General features: G+C 37.7%; 1 protein-coding gene across 1 annotated transcript in view; it reads left to right on the top strand.

The window, feature by feature from the left end:
* The window catches only part of MTR (5-methyltetrahydrofolate-homocysteine methyltransferase), a 78,706-nt gene that overhangs the window by 46,409 nt on the left and 15,645 nt on the right, over nt 1–16,652 (top strand). The window contains exons 19-25 of the mRNA XM_015819027.1: nt 3,898–3,987; nt 4,982–5,134; nt 7,586–7,693; nt 10,879–10,979; nt 12,058–12,125; nt 12,854–12,974; nt 13,973–14,054. Of these exons, the coding sequence (XP_015674513.1) occupies nt 3,898–3,987; nt 4,982–5,134; nt 7,586–7,693; nt 10,879–10,979; nt 12,058–12,125; nt 12,854–12,974; nt 13,973–14,054 (723 nt within the window). The remainder of the gene's footprint in view (nt 1–3,897; nt 3,988–4,981; nt 5,135–7,585; nt 7,694–10,878; nt 10,980–12,057; nt 12,126–12,853; nt 12,975–13,972; nt 14,055–16,652) is intronic.

Raw genomic sequence — 16,652 nt, 5'->3', positions numbered from 1 at the left:
CAGGCTCGTGTACCCTCCCGAGCCGCCAGTACCAGCCAGGAGGGACACGGATCCAATAAACATGTGGTTGCATTCAGCCTCCCCAGGATCCTGTCCACGTCCTCGGGAGCCACAGAGTCAAACTCCTCCCATATAATAGTCTCAAGACCTGCTCCCGCCACCTCCCCCGGGGCCACCCAGTCGGAGTCCAAGCCCTCTCAGATCCGAGCGACTTTGTCATACAGATATTGTGCAAAATCCTCAGCCCTCCCCACCAGGGGGTCCCCCCCCTCAATTGAAGGAGGGAGCGGGTCACCCTGAAGAGGGTGTTTGAATTAGTTGCAGTATACTATATATCTCCTCCTGTGAAGTATTTATGTTTTCTTGATATGTTCTTTCTACATGTCTCTGATCCATGATGGCCAAGAATTTGAGTTTTTCTCTTCCTTTCTTTTCTCTGCAAATAGCTTTAGAGTCCCAATTAAATAGATATTTGTAATCCAAATAGTTCAAAAAAGTTTTTTTTCCTCTGAAATTTATAATTCTCTTTGTCTACAGCTCAGATTATTGTCTTTTTTTGTCACAGCTGTTCTTTGTTGTTAAAACTTTGAAGGTTACAAACACAGATTAGCTTTTCGCAGGTTTTGCCCAGTCTTATATTAAAGTCATAGCTGTCATAGTCTTCATCCACCACTAGGTGTCAGCAACTATTTGTTTTTCAATTTCCAAAATGAACAATTATCTTTAAAATGAGAGTCTTAACCATTCAAACAATTTTAGATTTATCCAGATTTAAGTTTTAAATTTCAGGTTTTATATTTCACTTCCATATATTTTGATCCTCTATAAAAAGATTAATTCACCGCTTCTGTTAGTATAAGGATGGGGTGGAAATCCCCCTCTTTCCCTTTCGGAGGTATTTTGCTTCTTGGGGATCTTTTCCAGAAAATTAAATGTAGAATAGAAAAGAGAAGATCGAATTTCTCACCCAGTTTCAAGCACGCTGTTCACAGTTATGCTGGTTAGTGCTTTTGGACTTCGGTTGCTAGTAGCTTGGGCTGGTCGATGCAATACCCCCAGCCTTTCCCTTGTCGGGTTAGAAGGCTTTCCCCAAATCAAATGGAATGGCCGCCGCCATTCCAGAATCGCTGGAGCACCCTTCTTTCTTCGTCGCCTTTCTGGGGTGACTTAGACCCATTTACGGTCCCCAGGCAGGGTGAAATTAGCTGCGGGAGTGCGGAGAATCTGCAAGCCCACGACCAGTTGCTACGGCGCAAAACCAGAAGTCTATAGTCCATTTTATTAGGTCTTCTTTCCAATCTTCAAGTTGATTTTGAGGTCCTGAAAAATAGAATATCTTTTCCGTTTCCATTGTTGTGGCGAAACTTTGCAAGATTTCTTTTATTTGTACTAATTTGTAGTTCTTTTCCTCTATAGCTTTCCTCTTTAGGTCACTATCCTCTGAAATGTATTCTATTTGGTTTGTTTGTTCATTCTTTATCATCATTTTCTGAGAATTTTTTACTTGTATGTTTAAGTTGGAAATGTGCTCATTTATGCCATCAGAGGTTTTTTTAATCTCATCATGATTTGAAATCATTGTCATTTGAATCTGTCGCAGCATTGCATACATTTCCTCCTGGAAAGTATTTGCCTTGTCTTGAAGTGTTGCTCCTGCAGATCTCTGATGTTCCAGGCTGGGGCCTTCAAAAGGGGATATTAGATGTAGTTTCCTGCCACTTTTAGATAGGTATGCAACATCCATTTTATTTTCCCCTTCCAGATGTTCTTTCACCGGTACCATAGTCTCTGTGTTTAGCCTTTTAAACCAGCCAGTCTTAGAGTCCAAACAACAAAATCGTATGTAGTTCTTATCTTTATATATAGTTTTTTTATAACCCAATGCATTTCCAATTGTCAAAGCACCACTTAGGGCAACATTTTATAACAGTTCTTCTGTTCAGGGGTCTTACAATTTATCTACCAGCCAAAGTTGCAGTCCAGAATGTTTTGACTATCCAGTAAAGTTCCTCCCTAGAAAATTAGCCAACAGTCAAAGTTTTTCTTTTTCTGCAGACAATTCTTGAGCTTAAAGATCACAATTCACTAAATATTTATAATCCCAGAAGGTCAGCAGTTTTTAAAACAAATATAGTTCTCAGTCTGTAGTAGATGGCCCAGTATGTTTTCTTTCCTTGTTCCCAACTGTTTTCTATTTGGCTGAAGGTCACTAAGGTTCAAGGGAACAGATTATTCTTTGTTTCTGGGTATCTTGCCAATTTCTGAGTCAGTGTTGCTGTTGTTCTATACTCTAATCCTCCATTAGATGTCAGTAGTTATTCATTTTCCAACTTTTCAAACAAAAAATTATTGTTTTATACTTTCATCAAAAATCTTTCAGATGTAAAATCTTAACGGTTTTCTCAATTTTCAGATTTATCCAGACTGTAATATTGTTAATTTCATTTCAGTATATTTCTTTCCCCCGTAAAAATTAAATTGCCGCTTCCATCTATGGAAGGGTGGGGGTATAGTCTCTTCTCACTTTCGGAGAATTTCTTGCTTTGGGGATCTTTTCCAGGGAATCAATTGCAAAATAGAAGAGAGAAGATCGATATTCTTACTCAGTTCCAAGTACGCTGTTCACCGTTGTTCTGGTTTGTGCTTTTGGACTTCAGCTGCTGGTAGCTTGGGCTAGACACTGATGTGCAGCTAGCCTTTCTCCTGTCGGGTTGGAGGGCTTCCCCCGAATCAAATAGATTGCCCACCATTGTTCTGCGATCATAAGGGTGCCCCTCCTTCGTCATCTCTCCAGAGCAACTTTCAACCCATTTAGGGTCCCCTAGCAGGGCGAAACCAGCCATGGGGTGCGGAGCTCTGCAATCTCTTGGCCGCGTCGCTACAAGGCAGAACTGGAAATTTGCAAGAAGCTGCTTCTATGCAGCTAAATATAAGAAGTTGCCTCAACATGGCCTTGATTTTAGGGGGGGTTCTTAATCATATAATGCTGAGGTAAAGAATCTTTCCACCCTGCCCTTTGCTTATTTTTTTTCAGTATTTCTGAGGCTAGAAGATCATAATAAAGACATAAAATAAAGGAAGTGGCTAAATATATTGTATATTCAGTCAAAAATCTTATTGGAGCTGAGGTGACACACTGAATATTCTGTTTATACAAAAACTGTATGTAGTTATCTAAGTGCAGAATATAATTCTGGCAAATAAAACATACAGTTTGGGTCTTCATGTCAGCTATACAAAGTAGACTAGAACAGGAAACTTGACTCCATAGAATGGCTAGAACAATACTTTATTGAGCCTCTATACTTACATAGTCACTTCTGAATAATATCTGGTTTCCCAGGAGTTGCTCTCATAGTAGCTCTTGCCTATTTCTCTGACTTTACACTTCACTTTAATAGAGGTGTAGACAGAATCTGAAATTTTGAATCAACAAAGAATCTGAAGAAGGCCATCTCTCTTTGACCCAGTATCCCATTGATGATATGTCTCTTTAATGGCCTAAAACAGCAATTCTCAAAGTATGGTCTGGAACTTCTGGGGGTCCCCAATATCCTTTCATGGGGCCCCTGAAGTCAAATAAATATTTTAAAATTTCTCAGTTTTAATTTCTAATGCAATAAATATCAATAGATATAACCTAAACAGACCAAAGCTCTTTGGGAACCTCAGTCATTTTTAAGAATGTAAAGGGGTCCTGAGACCAACATGTTTGAGAACCATTGGGCGTAAAGGTCCTCCAAGCTCTGAGGCAAAAGGTTGTTTTATCTGATTGGGAAAGAAACCTCTTACATATGGAGTAATAGGCTAGAGTTCTCCACTTATATGAAGATAGTTTCAATATATAGTGGTGGGGGGCAAATGATTTCATTTTAACTTGTCTTAATCTCATTCCAGACCCATGCTCAAGGAGGAAAAAAAGTGGTGCAGACTGATGGATGGAGAAATGAATCTGTAGAAGAAAGACTGGAGTATGCCCTTGTTAAGGTGAATTTATCACCTGTTTGATGTGCTAAAATTTATTCTGTTGCCTCTTTGACTAGATTTAATCCTAAGGGGGAAAGTTGCTGGAGAGCACCAGTTCAAGTCTGTCATGCTGTCAGGGTTCAGCTTTCCAGAATTTGTTCTTGATGGATTGAGAAATAGAGTGTGCTTCCAATGGCCCATTTGGGATCTCAATTGGCAGAACTTCTCTTGAAGAATAAAAATAAATGGCTATTCTCATTGATTTAGATCTAGAAAAGTGTCCTTCAAGTTTGGCAACTTAAAATGGGTGGACTTCAACTCCCAGAATTCTGAAAATGTTGCCTGGCTGGGAGTGGAAATCCACATATCTTAAAGGCACCACGCTTGAAAAACATTGTGAACTTTCTTCACAGGCTTCAATTTAGAACCTCCTTCAAAGCATCAACACCTTGTAATGAAAAATGGAGGTTCAGCTGAGGCAAGGCTATAACAATTTCGTGCTGCAGCTGGCTTGAAACCAGTTGCTGTTAATTGCACTTAGCAGATCAGAAGCTGCCAATATGAAAAGGGAAGTGTAATTTTGAATACTTCAAGAACAGTCTGTCTATTTTAAAATTTAACTCAGAGATCCTTTTCAGAATACCCACACTCAAGTGAGATAATGAGGAGGCCTCTTGCTGGTGAATGCTTTTCTTCTGTCCCTTTGCCAGGCTCCTTCAGGATTATTTTAGAAAGAGATTGAAAACACTGCCTCTTATGCTTTCAACATGAATTGATATTACTAATATGTTTTATTTCTCTTGGTTTTTTTTACTTTAAATATTCTGTAGGTTTACTTTTGAATTCAGCTCTTAGTATAATTAGCCTATTTTAACACCCTTGAATTACTACAGTCTCTTTTTTGAAAGGTTATTCTTGAGGGCCCCAGTTTTTTAAAATGCAATAGATAAATGATGCTTGTTGTGGGAAGATAGAAACCATTTTAATGTCCAGATGGTTGTTTTTTTTCTTCCAGGGCATTGAGAAATATGTGATTGAGGATACCGAAGAGGCTAGACAAAACAAAGAGAGGTATCCCAGACCCCTGAATATAATTGAGAGGCCGCTAATGAATGGCATGAAAATAGTTGGCGATCTTTTTGGAGCTGGCAAGATGTTTCTTCCTCAGGTAAAGAAGTTTCCATTAGCTTACCACAATTTAGTTATGTAATTAAACATTCCACCAATGCTTTATTTGGCTTGAGGGAGGATCACTGTCCAGTTTTTAGCGCTTCAGCATGTTGTAGTAGAATATAGGAGATTGCCTTATACACCAAGCCAGGCAGTTTGTCCATTTTAGCTCAGTACAGTTTACTCCTTAGATACAACAACAGTAGCCAAATCTCCTACACCTATCTCCATCCCTCTGGGCTCCCCACCTCTGGTGATCTTAGAAAAAGACGTGCAAGGTCTATTTCATACACAAAAGATCAGAAGAGCACTAGGCCCAGATGGAGTAACTCTTTCTTGCTTGAAAATCTGTGCTGAATAACTGATCCCCATCTTTACCCACATCTTTAAGAGAGCTGAATGACTTCAGACCAGTCACTCTAACACAGTGGTTCTCAACCTGTGGGTCGGGACCCCATTTGGGGTCGATCGACCATTTCACGGGGGTCACCAAGCAAGGCTGTCCGCCATTTTTTTGTCTGCCATTTTTTTTGTCCGCCATTTTTCCCCCCCTTTTCCGGCGGGTGCCTTACCTCCCTTGGGCTGGGCCAGCTGGTGGTCGGCCTGCTCCATCTCTGCCGCTTGCCAGCTACGCCTCGGCCGGCGCAGGGGGCGGAACCACGCATGCGTGGTGCTCCCGGGCAGGGAAAGTCCTTGACTTACGACCGGTTGGGTAGTCCTTGACTTACGACCAGTTGGGTAGTCCTCGACTTACGACCGGTTTAGTCCTCAACTTACGACCGGTTGGGGTCGCGGCATTAAAAAGGTTGAGAACCACTGCTCTAACATCTGTAGTTATGAAGGCCTTCGAGAGGCCAGTGCTAGCCCACTTGAAAATCGTGGATCCGCTCTTAGATCCCTTGCAGTTTGCCTACCGAGCAAATACATCGGCAGATGATGCTGTCAATATGGTACTGCATCATCTTGCAACATTTTAATCCCCACTGACCCATGCATGGGTCCTTTTGTTGACTTTAGCTCAGCATTCAATACCATCATTCCAGAAACTCTTCACTCTAAACTGATTTAGCTACCTGTGCCTGTAGCTGTAGGTGGATTACTAGTTTTTTGACAAATAGGAAGCAACAGATGAAGCTAGGGAAAATCATATTGAGCACCCAACAATTAGCACAGGAACCCTTTATGGCTGTGTGCTCTCTGCATTGCTCTTGTCTCTCTATAACAATCACTGCATCTCTAAGGATCTTTCTGTTAAAGTACTGAAGTTTGCAGATGATACAATAGTCTCATTCGAGGTGGAGATAAATCTTCATACTGACAGGAAGTTGTACAACTAGCCCTGTGGCGCAGCTGGAACAATCTGGAGCTGAACACACAACTGTAAAGATGAGAGTGGATTTTAGGAGAAACCTTCCTATTCTACCACCTCTTACTATATTCAATAGCACAGGATCAGCAGTAGAATCTTTCAAGTTTTGGGTTGTATAATTTCCCAGGATTTGAAATGAACATCATTAAAAAAGCCCAACAAAGAATGTTCTTCTTGCATCAACTCAGGAAGTTGAGACTGCCCCAGGAGCTGTTGATACAGTTCTACTGAGGAATGATTGAGTGTGTCATTTGTACTTCTATATCTGTCTGGTTTGGCACACAACTAAGAGGACAGGTGGAGACTCCAAATGATAGTTAGGACTGCAGAAAAAACAATTGCAACCAGCCTGCCTTCCATAGAAGATCTGTACTGTATATTGTGCGGGTTAGAGGGAGAGCTGAGAAAATAACTACAGATCCTTCACATCCTGGACATAATTTGTTTCAACTCCTCCCTTCAGTACGCTGCCATAGTTTCAATTCCTCTCTTTGAGACATCGCTATTACATGCCAAAACAACTAGACACAGTGACAGTCTTTTCCCTTGTGCCATCCCACAGCTGAACACCTAATCCTCACAGTACTGTCTTATGTCTAAGTATACATATTCACCCATGTTGTATGGCTGTAGTAGTATTGTCCTTCCCATCTTCTCTACTACTTCATTATTGGTATCATTATTGTGATTATTATTACCCTATTACTTTGCATGTACACTTGAGAGCTTCTGTACCCGAGACAAATTCCTTGCGTGTCTAATCACACTTGGCCAAATAAAGTTATTCTATTCTATTCTATTCTATTCTATTCTATTCTATTCTATTCTACTCTACTCTACTCTACTCTACTCTACTCTACATGAACGTAATGTATTGGAAGGATTTCTCTAAAATGGCAGAAAATTGAGAAACTGGTAAAGGAGTTGCTTAGATATTACTAGGTTACTTAGTTGGTATTTATTGATAATGTCCTGTTTTTGGGGCTTGTGGTTTACTTTCAGATCAATTCATTGGTTGCTATAATCTTGAATAAGCCTTTCTATACTCTCATGGTTCTTTCTCTGAATCTGAATATACAGGTAATTAAATCTGCTAGAGTTATGAAGAAAGCAGTGGGTCATCTTATCCCATTCATGGAGAAGGAAAGAGAAGAATTACGTGCGTTGTCTGGTAGCACAGAGGAAGAGGTGAGGCTGCAGCTTCAATCCTTGATTCTCTTAAATTAATTTTTGTTGCAGTTGCGTTATAGATTTTTGTGTGGGTCAGGAATTCATGGCACGTCATGGCAGCAACTTCTGCAATAAATAGATCCTCTTATATGAGCTCTTAGTCAGAGGAATGGGCAGCTGATTGGAAAACATAAAGTTGTCCATTTGATATTTTGCCAATAAAACAAACAGCAATAGTATGCTACATAAAGATCCATAATCATAAACTTGGTACTTAATTGGATGAATGCTCAAAAGACAATAAATAAATAAATAACAGTAGCAAGAACAGTTTTTGCTTCTATCTGTTGAGCTGAATTTTTCTGTACAGTATCATTTTCAGTGATAAGAGTTTTCCACTGATTTGTCTATCTCCATTGTCAGCTTTGTTTTTGTGCCCCTTCTTCCCATTTGGTAGCTCTCCCCTTCATTTTATAAGCTAATTTTGGGGATTGCTTACCTATACAATCTCATACGGCCTCACTTCAAAATATTGTCACTAGAGAGTCCCAGTTAATCAGCACAGAAGAGTTGAATGAATCAGACCTTTTAGGATTCATGTCACTAAATGCATTAGTAAGTCTGTGCAATCCTATTACTCTCTTTATTGGCGTTTTCCTTTTTTAAAAAATCTGCACTGTTCTTGTTTTAAAAGCACTTTGTGGTTTTATGTATATAACACAATACAATTTTGAAGTTGAAAAATGGATTCTGGAGACATGCAAATTAGTTTGGGAGGCGTGAATCAGATTGGTTCACTTCCAAAGGCAGAGCAAACAAAATCCTTGGACTTCCATGCTCTGCAGCCTCTTGTCTTCGGAAGCATCTGTCAAGCAAATGTGTAGTTGCTCATTGGAAGCAGTCATGAGGCTGGAAGAAACCTGATGCTTTGTGCTGTAGCAGATTTCTTTCATTCCTAATAGGCATGAAAAAAATGAAATAACAGCAGTTGTTCTTGTAGTTCAAGTTGTTGCGAAGGCTGGGTTGATTTAGGAACAAATTGTGAATTTTATGCTGTCTTTGGCATTTGGGAAGGGAGTGAAATGAGGTAAAGCAAAACGCTGAGTGAAAAACACAACAATCAAGAAGCTTACTAGCTTTAAGATGTATTTATTTAGCAGCCATGTGTTTATTTAAAAAGGGGGGAATGTGTTGTGAATCAGTATGGAATTAGGCCAGTCCTGTATCATTACTCGCTAATAGTTGGTATATGCTACAGTCTTTTGGAAATTCTAAATGCTGCTATTCTAGTGTGTGTGGGAATCTGCTGGCCTCTGAATATGAATTTTATCATTGTGATGCTTGCTGCTGTCCTATCTCAAAATGAGGTGCATATCTCCTGGCATAGAAGCTCTCCTGAGTGCAGTTACCTCCCAGAATACTCGCTATAGTGCCAGAAGAACAGCAAATACTGGTTATTATCTTTCAAAATGGATGGCTTTGCTGCAGGCTTGTGCCAGGATTGAAGAGGAAAAGCTATTTAGTCCTGTTCCCAATTAGTCTGCTTCAAATAATTTAATGTTATCCCAAAGATGTCTTATCAATAAATATATGCACTGGTCCACACTGCAGCCTATTCTGAGCTTAGCCCATTTCTTTTTTTTCCCCATTCCCATCAGTTTTAGGATTCCCCTTAGCAATTAGGTCTGTGATTATTGTTTGACCATTCCACTGTGACTTTTTTTTCCCTGGCTTGATTAAATGAGCATGCCCTTCAGCTCCAGTCATGCAGGTTTTCATGTGTGTAATGCATAATTATGCTGGATAGTGCAATACCTTGGCATATTCTGGGTATTCATTTCCCCAAATTCTGCTACATTTTAAGAAGACAGAAAAAGTTAAGCATTATAGTAACACAGAAACCCTCAGGCATCAAAGCTTTTGCTTACATTAATGATGGATAATCACAAGGGATATTAAGGTTGCAAGCACAGGTATGTAAGGTAAGATAACAGCTTCAAGATGGCAGTCTTGAAGTCTTAATATTTTTACGTTCATGTGATGTATGCAACAGCTATTTAAAAGGAGCAGAGCTTTGAGAGCCTGGTTGTGCATGCCTGTTTTATGCTGTTGATTTCTCCCCTTGGATGTCTCATAACGCAAGTTATATATATGGATTGCATACCTGTTTGTTTAGAAAACCAGCTATGCTATAATCAGGATAAAGATGAGGGGGGGGTAATGCCTTAAAGAGCCAGAGTTACACAGACATGTTGACTTTTCCATGAATCTCTTCCCAGAATTCCTATCTGTTTGAACATGAGAGCCTCATTTGAGCAAAACATGCCAATATTAGCAAAATATGCTAAAGAAGCAGAGATTGATGTGTGTGCCTCTGTTTCTTTTTTTAAAACTGGTTTCCCCAGCACTTTTTTCATAAGAAGAAACAAATTTAAAAACATGGATATGCCACCATCAAGTATAGATTAATGACACTTTGCCTTGAAGAAATTAATATGTATAAACATTGATATGAAAATATTCACTGAATAAATCAGTAGAGGAACATGGGATCCTAGAAGTAGGGGCTTCAGTAGAGAAAATGCTATGGCAGTGCTTTTTCCATTATGGACAAGAATTTAGGGAATTGTGGTTCCAACATATTTGTTGGAGAAGACTGTGTTACAGTGTTCTGATCTACTTCTTTTCATCCAATAACAATCCTCTCTAACAGTAGCTAATTGCTGTGCTTGCCTTTCCTTCACTATTGCACCCTTTTCACTTCAGAAGCAGTTCTTCTGCCCAAGAGTCAGTAGCTGGTCTTTCACAGATCCAGGTCCACCTAGTTCTCCAAGCTTTTCCTTTTAACCATTACATCATACTGTTCTCCCACCGATGTAGGGAACTGGGCTATAGGGGCACTGAAACAGTCTTTTTCATCCTTCTGCTTATTGTCATACCATGTCAATATATTATTTTGTGTCTGTCAGCTGGGGCTTTCTTCCAAAATGTAAAGTGGTTTGAGGCAGCTGTTTTGACCTCTGAAGAATTACCATCCTGTGATTTAACTGAATTAAGTAAAACTTTATTCAGAAATAAAAAAAATACATGAGATTCATATGGATTTGTCTGCACAGTTGTTGCAATAAGCCAATCATTCATATGATAGGAATTGCTCAGAAATGAAGTCTATATAAATTCTAAAAATGGCTTAATTTTTGCAGGATCCTTATCAAGGCACTATTGTGTTAGCTACTGTGAAAGGTGATGTCCATGATATTGGCAAGAACATTGTAGGAGTAGTTCTGGGCTGCAATAATTTCAGGTAATGAGACTCGACCTTTTGATCTTGCACATACCTCCTTGTACTGTAATTATTTGACAGGCTAGAAATATCTCCTGCAAGTGGGACATTTAATAACTTGGTTAAAGTGCTAGCTTTCTGAGGGCAGCTTAGATTGTTTTAATCAATCTAATATTTAGTAAATATGTTTGTTTATATCATTTTAAAAGTACCAAGTCTAAAAACCAGGTGGTATACATGAAGTTTATCTGTTCACACAGGAAAGAATTTAGTAAAGGCTGACATAATAGTTTTGCCAGCAGACCTAGGTACCCCAGGATGATATGGAGTGGTTTGTCTAATTGTTGCTATTGGGGTGGGGTGGGGTGGGGCAGTGAGGTTTTGTTGGGTTTTGTATTTGGGGTTTTATTTCTGTAAACCACCCTGAGTCATTGTGAAGGAGTTGGGCAGCCATGTAATTTCATAAATGTATTAAACTTGCATGAATCTCTACAGGATACTGTGTACTGTAATAAAAACATGGGCCAGTTAACTGTTCCATCACCACAAAAGCAGATGCTTTTGGCATCAAATATTTTAAACTTACTCTCAAGAACTGCTTGGAATAAATTATGAAAGTATATACGGGAACATAAAAGCTCTGCAGAAACTTGATCAAAGTACATGGTTGATTTGAAACAGTTCAATTTCTCTCTAACTGGGCATATTCAGATATATATTTAATCTGGGAATTTTTGTCTGGACATTGGGTAGCCAGTTCATAGGTCAAAGTCCTCAGAATTTGCAATATGGCAAGCTATCTTGAAATGCTTGGTAGCAGTATTACTGCCCAAGAAGTTCATTTCTCAATTATCTATTCTTGTTGAATAAGAAATCGCTGGAATTAATAGAAAGTGTAACTCAAGCAAGTGGGTAATAACTAAGAATGGGGCAGGTGTTTTATAAGAAGGCTCCTGTATAAGGGTAGATTACAAGCCAAGTGTTGTTCTCTTGAGTTTCCTCACAGGATGATTGATCTTTTTTGTGCACTATGATAACAGAAATGGATTAATTGAGCATATGTGCATGTTGATTAGCAAACTGCCATTTCCTTCCCCAGAGTTATTGATTTGGGAGTTATGACACCATGTGACAAGATACTTAAAGCTGCTCTTGAAAACAAAGCAGGTACACACAAATGTGATTTGTATATGTCCAGTTTTGTGGCATTTCAAGAATATATTTGCATCATATGAAAATGTGCATCTTCAAATGCTCACTAAGAAAATGTAAATTAAAATGCAAATTAAGGTGATCATTGGTACAATCTTTATTTTTTCTTGAAAACAGAATCCTTAAAATACATTAGGATTTGTCAGAAAAATTGGGAGACAGTAAATTTGAAAAATGGATAAACGTTTCTTTTGATATTAAGTAATCCATTGGCAGATATGGTTATTTGGCTCAACCTCAATGCAATGATTTACTTTACCATGTAAAAGTGTAGCCAGCTTATAAAATTCAATTTTCTTTTATTTATTTAAGGATAGGTTCTATGTTTATTTTCACCAAAATATCTAAGGTGGTTTAAAAAGTAAGTTAAAATTCAAATACTTTAAAAAAATTCATTTTTAAAATGTCTGGAAGGATAAAGTTATAATTATCTGGTGTTAAAAAGACAACAACGCTGTGTTCACCATACACATTTGAGATATTTAGAAGCTCTAATCCTACCCATTTCACCCATGAATTGAATATCCAGGGTGATATCTCTAGATTCATAAAGTTAGAAGAAAGTTCTAAGTTAGATCCATGGCTTCATTTGACAAGTGGATCACATTTTTACCTTAAAGTTTAACATAGATTCTGAGAGCATAGAGAACATGTTGGAACTATTTAATTATTTATATTTATAGATATAATTGGCCTGTCTGGTCTTATCACTCCATCTTTGGAAGAAATGATATTTGTTGCCAAGGAAATGGAGAGGCTAGAAATAAAGATTCCTTTGCTGATTGGAGGAGCAACTACTTCCAAGTAAGTTGGGTTTTGTTTTGTTTTTTGCTATAGGCGGGGGATGTTAACCTAAATACATTGAACTGCTTATGTAAAAAAGAATATGATTTCTAAAATTAACTATTTTATGTTCCTTTTAGATTATTTTAATCAATACTTATTAGATACATTTATTTATACCATTATAAAAGTACCAAGTTTAAAAATCAGGTGCCTGAATCCTAATTTACATTTCAGAGAAGTTATTGATTTCCTCACTGAAAAAGAGATGTATAAAACTGATTTTATTTTTGGTACGAATACACATTTGTTCTAGCAAAAATGAATTTGGTTTTGCAACACTGAGAATCAATACATGTTTGCATTAACTAAATTTGCATGCAAAGGTCCCAGGAGATTGTAATATGTCGTAGACTGAAGATTAAAAAAATGTAATGGGATGAGAATGTAATGGGATGAGAAACTATAAGAAGTATTTCGAACTATTTCTTCTAGTTATAAATGGCTGTTCTATAGCAGTTGATAATGAATTAAGTACCTGATTTGGTTATGACATGTATGCTGTAAATTTGTGCCAGTGTGTAGTGAGAATTACCTTTGCAGCACTGAAAATGAAATCATAGTTTTTAAAACATGTAAAGCTGGCATTCTGGGGAATCTGAGAAGAGAATCTGGGAGATTCAGAGAATGATAGAATTGGAAGATACCTAAGAAGATGTCATCTGCCTCAGGCAGGGAGAATTTATCTGAGAAATGTAACCTTTTAGTTACCAATTAGTATATTATGTTAGAACTTCTTGAAAATAAAAGAATTTTTCAACCACCTATATAATGGATATATTTCTTTGACTCTTTGTGATGTGCAGTTGGCTGTCATTTCCTTAAAGGAGAAGATGAATTTACCAAGAAGTTAGAGATTTCCCATCAGAATATAATCATTTATGTACATTAAGATGCTTGTTGTGACTGTTTTTTCATATAGTTATTGTTTTCTTAGGTTTCCTTTTATGTTATTACAGAACTCATACAGCTGTAAAAATTGCTCCACGGTATAGTGCTCCTGTCATTCATGTCCTGGATGCCTCCAAAAGTGTGGTGGTTGTAAGTTGTGATAAAATTTCTATCTGAAAATTTATACTATTTGGTGCATCCCAGATGTATTAAGATTATAACTCCTAGCGCCTTGGCTATATAATTGGTAATTCTGGAAATTGTAATCCCCTAAATCTGTAATAAGTAATATTCTCATGAAGTGATAGTCCAAATGAACATGAGTAGTAACTACCCTAGTTTCAGATCTCTGCTTTTTCCTCCTAGACATGGGTTGCTAAAATATTGTTGGATTTTAACCTGAGGGACCCTAATTACTATGCAACAACCCTTACTCTTACAGAATCCTGTAAGGAGTGGTCTCAATATCTGCATGCATGGAACAAATAGGCTATAGTCATTTGTTCTTATTTGCATCAGCTGGCTCGTCTGAATAATTTATTTTTTTAATTTTGGTCTTTGAACAATTTTGCATTTGTAAAGAAACCTTATTCCAAATGTCTTAAAAGATTTTTTTATGGAAACCCACCTCTTTGTAAATGTCTGTAAATATTCTGTATTCCTTGAAGTTCTTTTGAACCCCTCAGTATGAACTTTCAGACTTGTTGAGCTCTCCTTTCTGTTGTGGCTCCGTCTTGTGAGCCCCTCTTATCGGAGGAAGAAGGCTCCGAACATGAAGGAGAGGAGATGGCCAGGCCTCCCTCTCCAGGACCCTCCTCTTTGGCAAGGCCTCAGGTGTCTCCCGACCCAGGAGCCGAGTGGTTCTGAGACTGGCCAGGAGCCAGGTGTTTCTGAGATTGGCCAGGAGCCAGGTGTGTCGGATAATGAGGAAGAGAAGTTGTGGCTGGATCCATGCCAGCGTAGGAGCGACAAGCGTGCTCAGCAGAAAAGGAGACATGCCAGAGATTAAGCTGAGTCACTGGACCACACCCCACAGGCTATAAAAGGGTGGTGGTGGCCATTTGGACCTCTGTGACGGACAAAAGCTGAATCTCTGGCAAAGTAGTTTGCTGTGGCTTTAAACTGTGTGTATTGTTTTTGTTTCTGTGTGTTTGGAGTAAAAGGTCTTGTGTCAAAGCAAGGTCTTGTGTCAAAGCCTTTTAAGTGTTTCGTTACTCAGACACATGACATCTTGGCAGGCAGCTACGGAGCTGCTGCCAAGTTTCTTATCTGTGAAGTGGTGTCTGGAGAAGTCTTTAACCCTCGGCTGGGTGTGTGGGTCGGAACGGGGACAGAACACTTTCTTCATTTTGGACCTTAAGGAAAAAACTCAACCACCCTCTTCCTCTGTTGTATATTCAGGGAAAAAAACTGATAGCAGTTTTTGGTGTTTTTTTAATGTTCTAGAAAGTTAAGAACAGAACTTATTAGACTTTTGTATTTCTTCTTCAGCCATGATTGACTATAAGCAGTGTCTCAGTCCACATTAGCCTGCTTCTTGTGTACAGTGTATATAGTGTATAGTATAGTATAGTATAGTGTAGGGACTGGTTTAAGAGTCCCGTTGCTGTCTGACATCACTGGTTTAAGAGTCACGTTGCTGTCTGACATCACATCAATAATACATTTTCAGTGGGATCATTAAGCGTATGAAGTATATATGGTTAGATGAGGCTTTTCTTTTTTAAAAAAATATATTTTATTGATTTTTTAATATAAATATCTTGATATTTGGTAAACAGCGTGTTGTCTGGGTTTATATTTACAAAGTAATCACTATCGATTAATTTCTATATTCCAAAATCCACATTATAGCTTTGCTTGATTTTCTCTTCTTCCAATAATATTCTCTTTGCAACCTAAATTAATACAATTCTTATTAATTTGATAAGTAACAATTAAATATAAAGGTTTTTCTAAAATTCCTACCAATAATAATCTCATTAATATCATGCTTTTTTTCTATCTGGTCATCTTGGTTGCCTCGTCACAAATCCTGTTTACAATTCTTATTTAAATTTATTTTCCCTACAATGTTCAAAACATTTCTACTGGTTAAAATTTTCCCAGAATTAATTACCTTAAAGTATTTAAATCTGTTTTCATATCTTAAAAAATAAATAAGAAAAAGACACAAAAGAAAGACATAGAAAAAGAAAAGACGTGAGAGAAAAAAGGAGAAGAAAAAGAAAAAAAGGAAATAATATACTACTTAAAATACATATCCCTCTTGAATTAGTATACACTTATTTCCAAATTCTTTCTGTTCTTTTTATCCATAATTAAACCTATGTTTAATCTTTAAATGTTCCATTTAATAAATCCAATCATCTAATCTTTTAACTCTATTCAAAACATTTTTCCCATTTTTAGTTATCAATTGGAATTTTCTTAAAATCAATTACATTTAAATATCTAAAACATTTCCTTTATGTTAATCATCCCACATATTTTTATAGTTCTCATATTGAAAAAAAAAGAAAAAAAGAGAAAAAACAACAACAACAACAACAACAACAACAACAACAATAATAATAATAATAATAATAATAATAATAATAATAATAATAATAATAATAATAAAGTTGGAAGGGACCTTGGAGGTCATCGAGTCCAACCCCCTGCTCAGGCAGGAACCCTACACAATTTCAGACAAATGGCTGTCCAGTCTCTTCTTAAAAACTTCCAGCGTTGGAGCATTCACCGCTT

The sequence above is a fragment of the Protobothrops mucrosquamatus genome, unplaced genomic scaffold, assembly GCF_001527695.2.
Source record: "Protobothrops mucrosquamatus isolate PMUCROS unplaced genomic scaffold, P.Mucros_1.0 scaffold850, whole genome shotgun sequence".
NCBI classification, from domain to species: domain Eukaryota; kingdom Metazoa; phylum Chordata; class Lepidosauria; order Squamata; family Viperidae; genus Protobothrops; species Protobothrops mucrosquamatus.
This window is presented reverse-complemented; position numbering and strand designations above follow the sequence as displayed.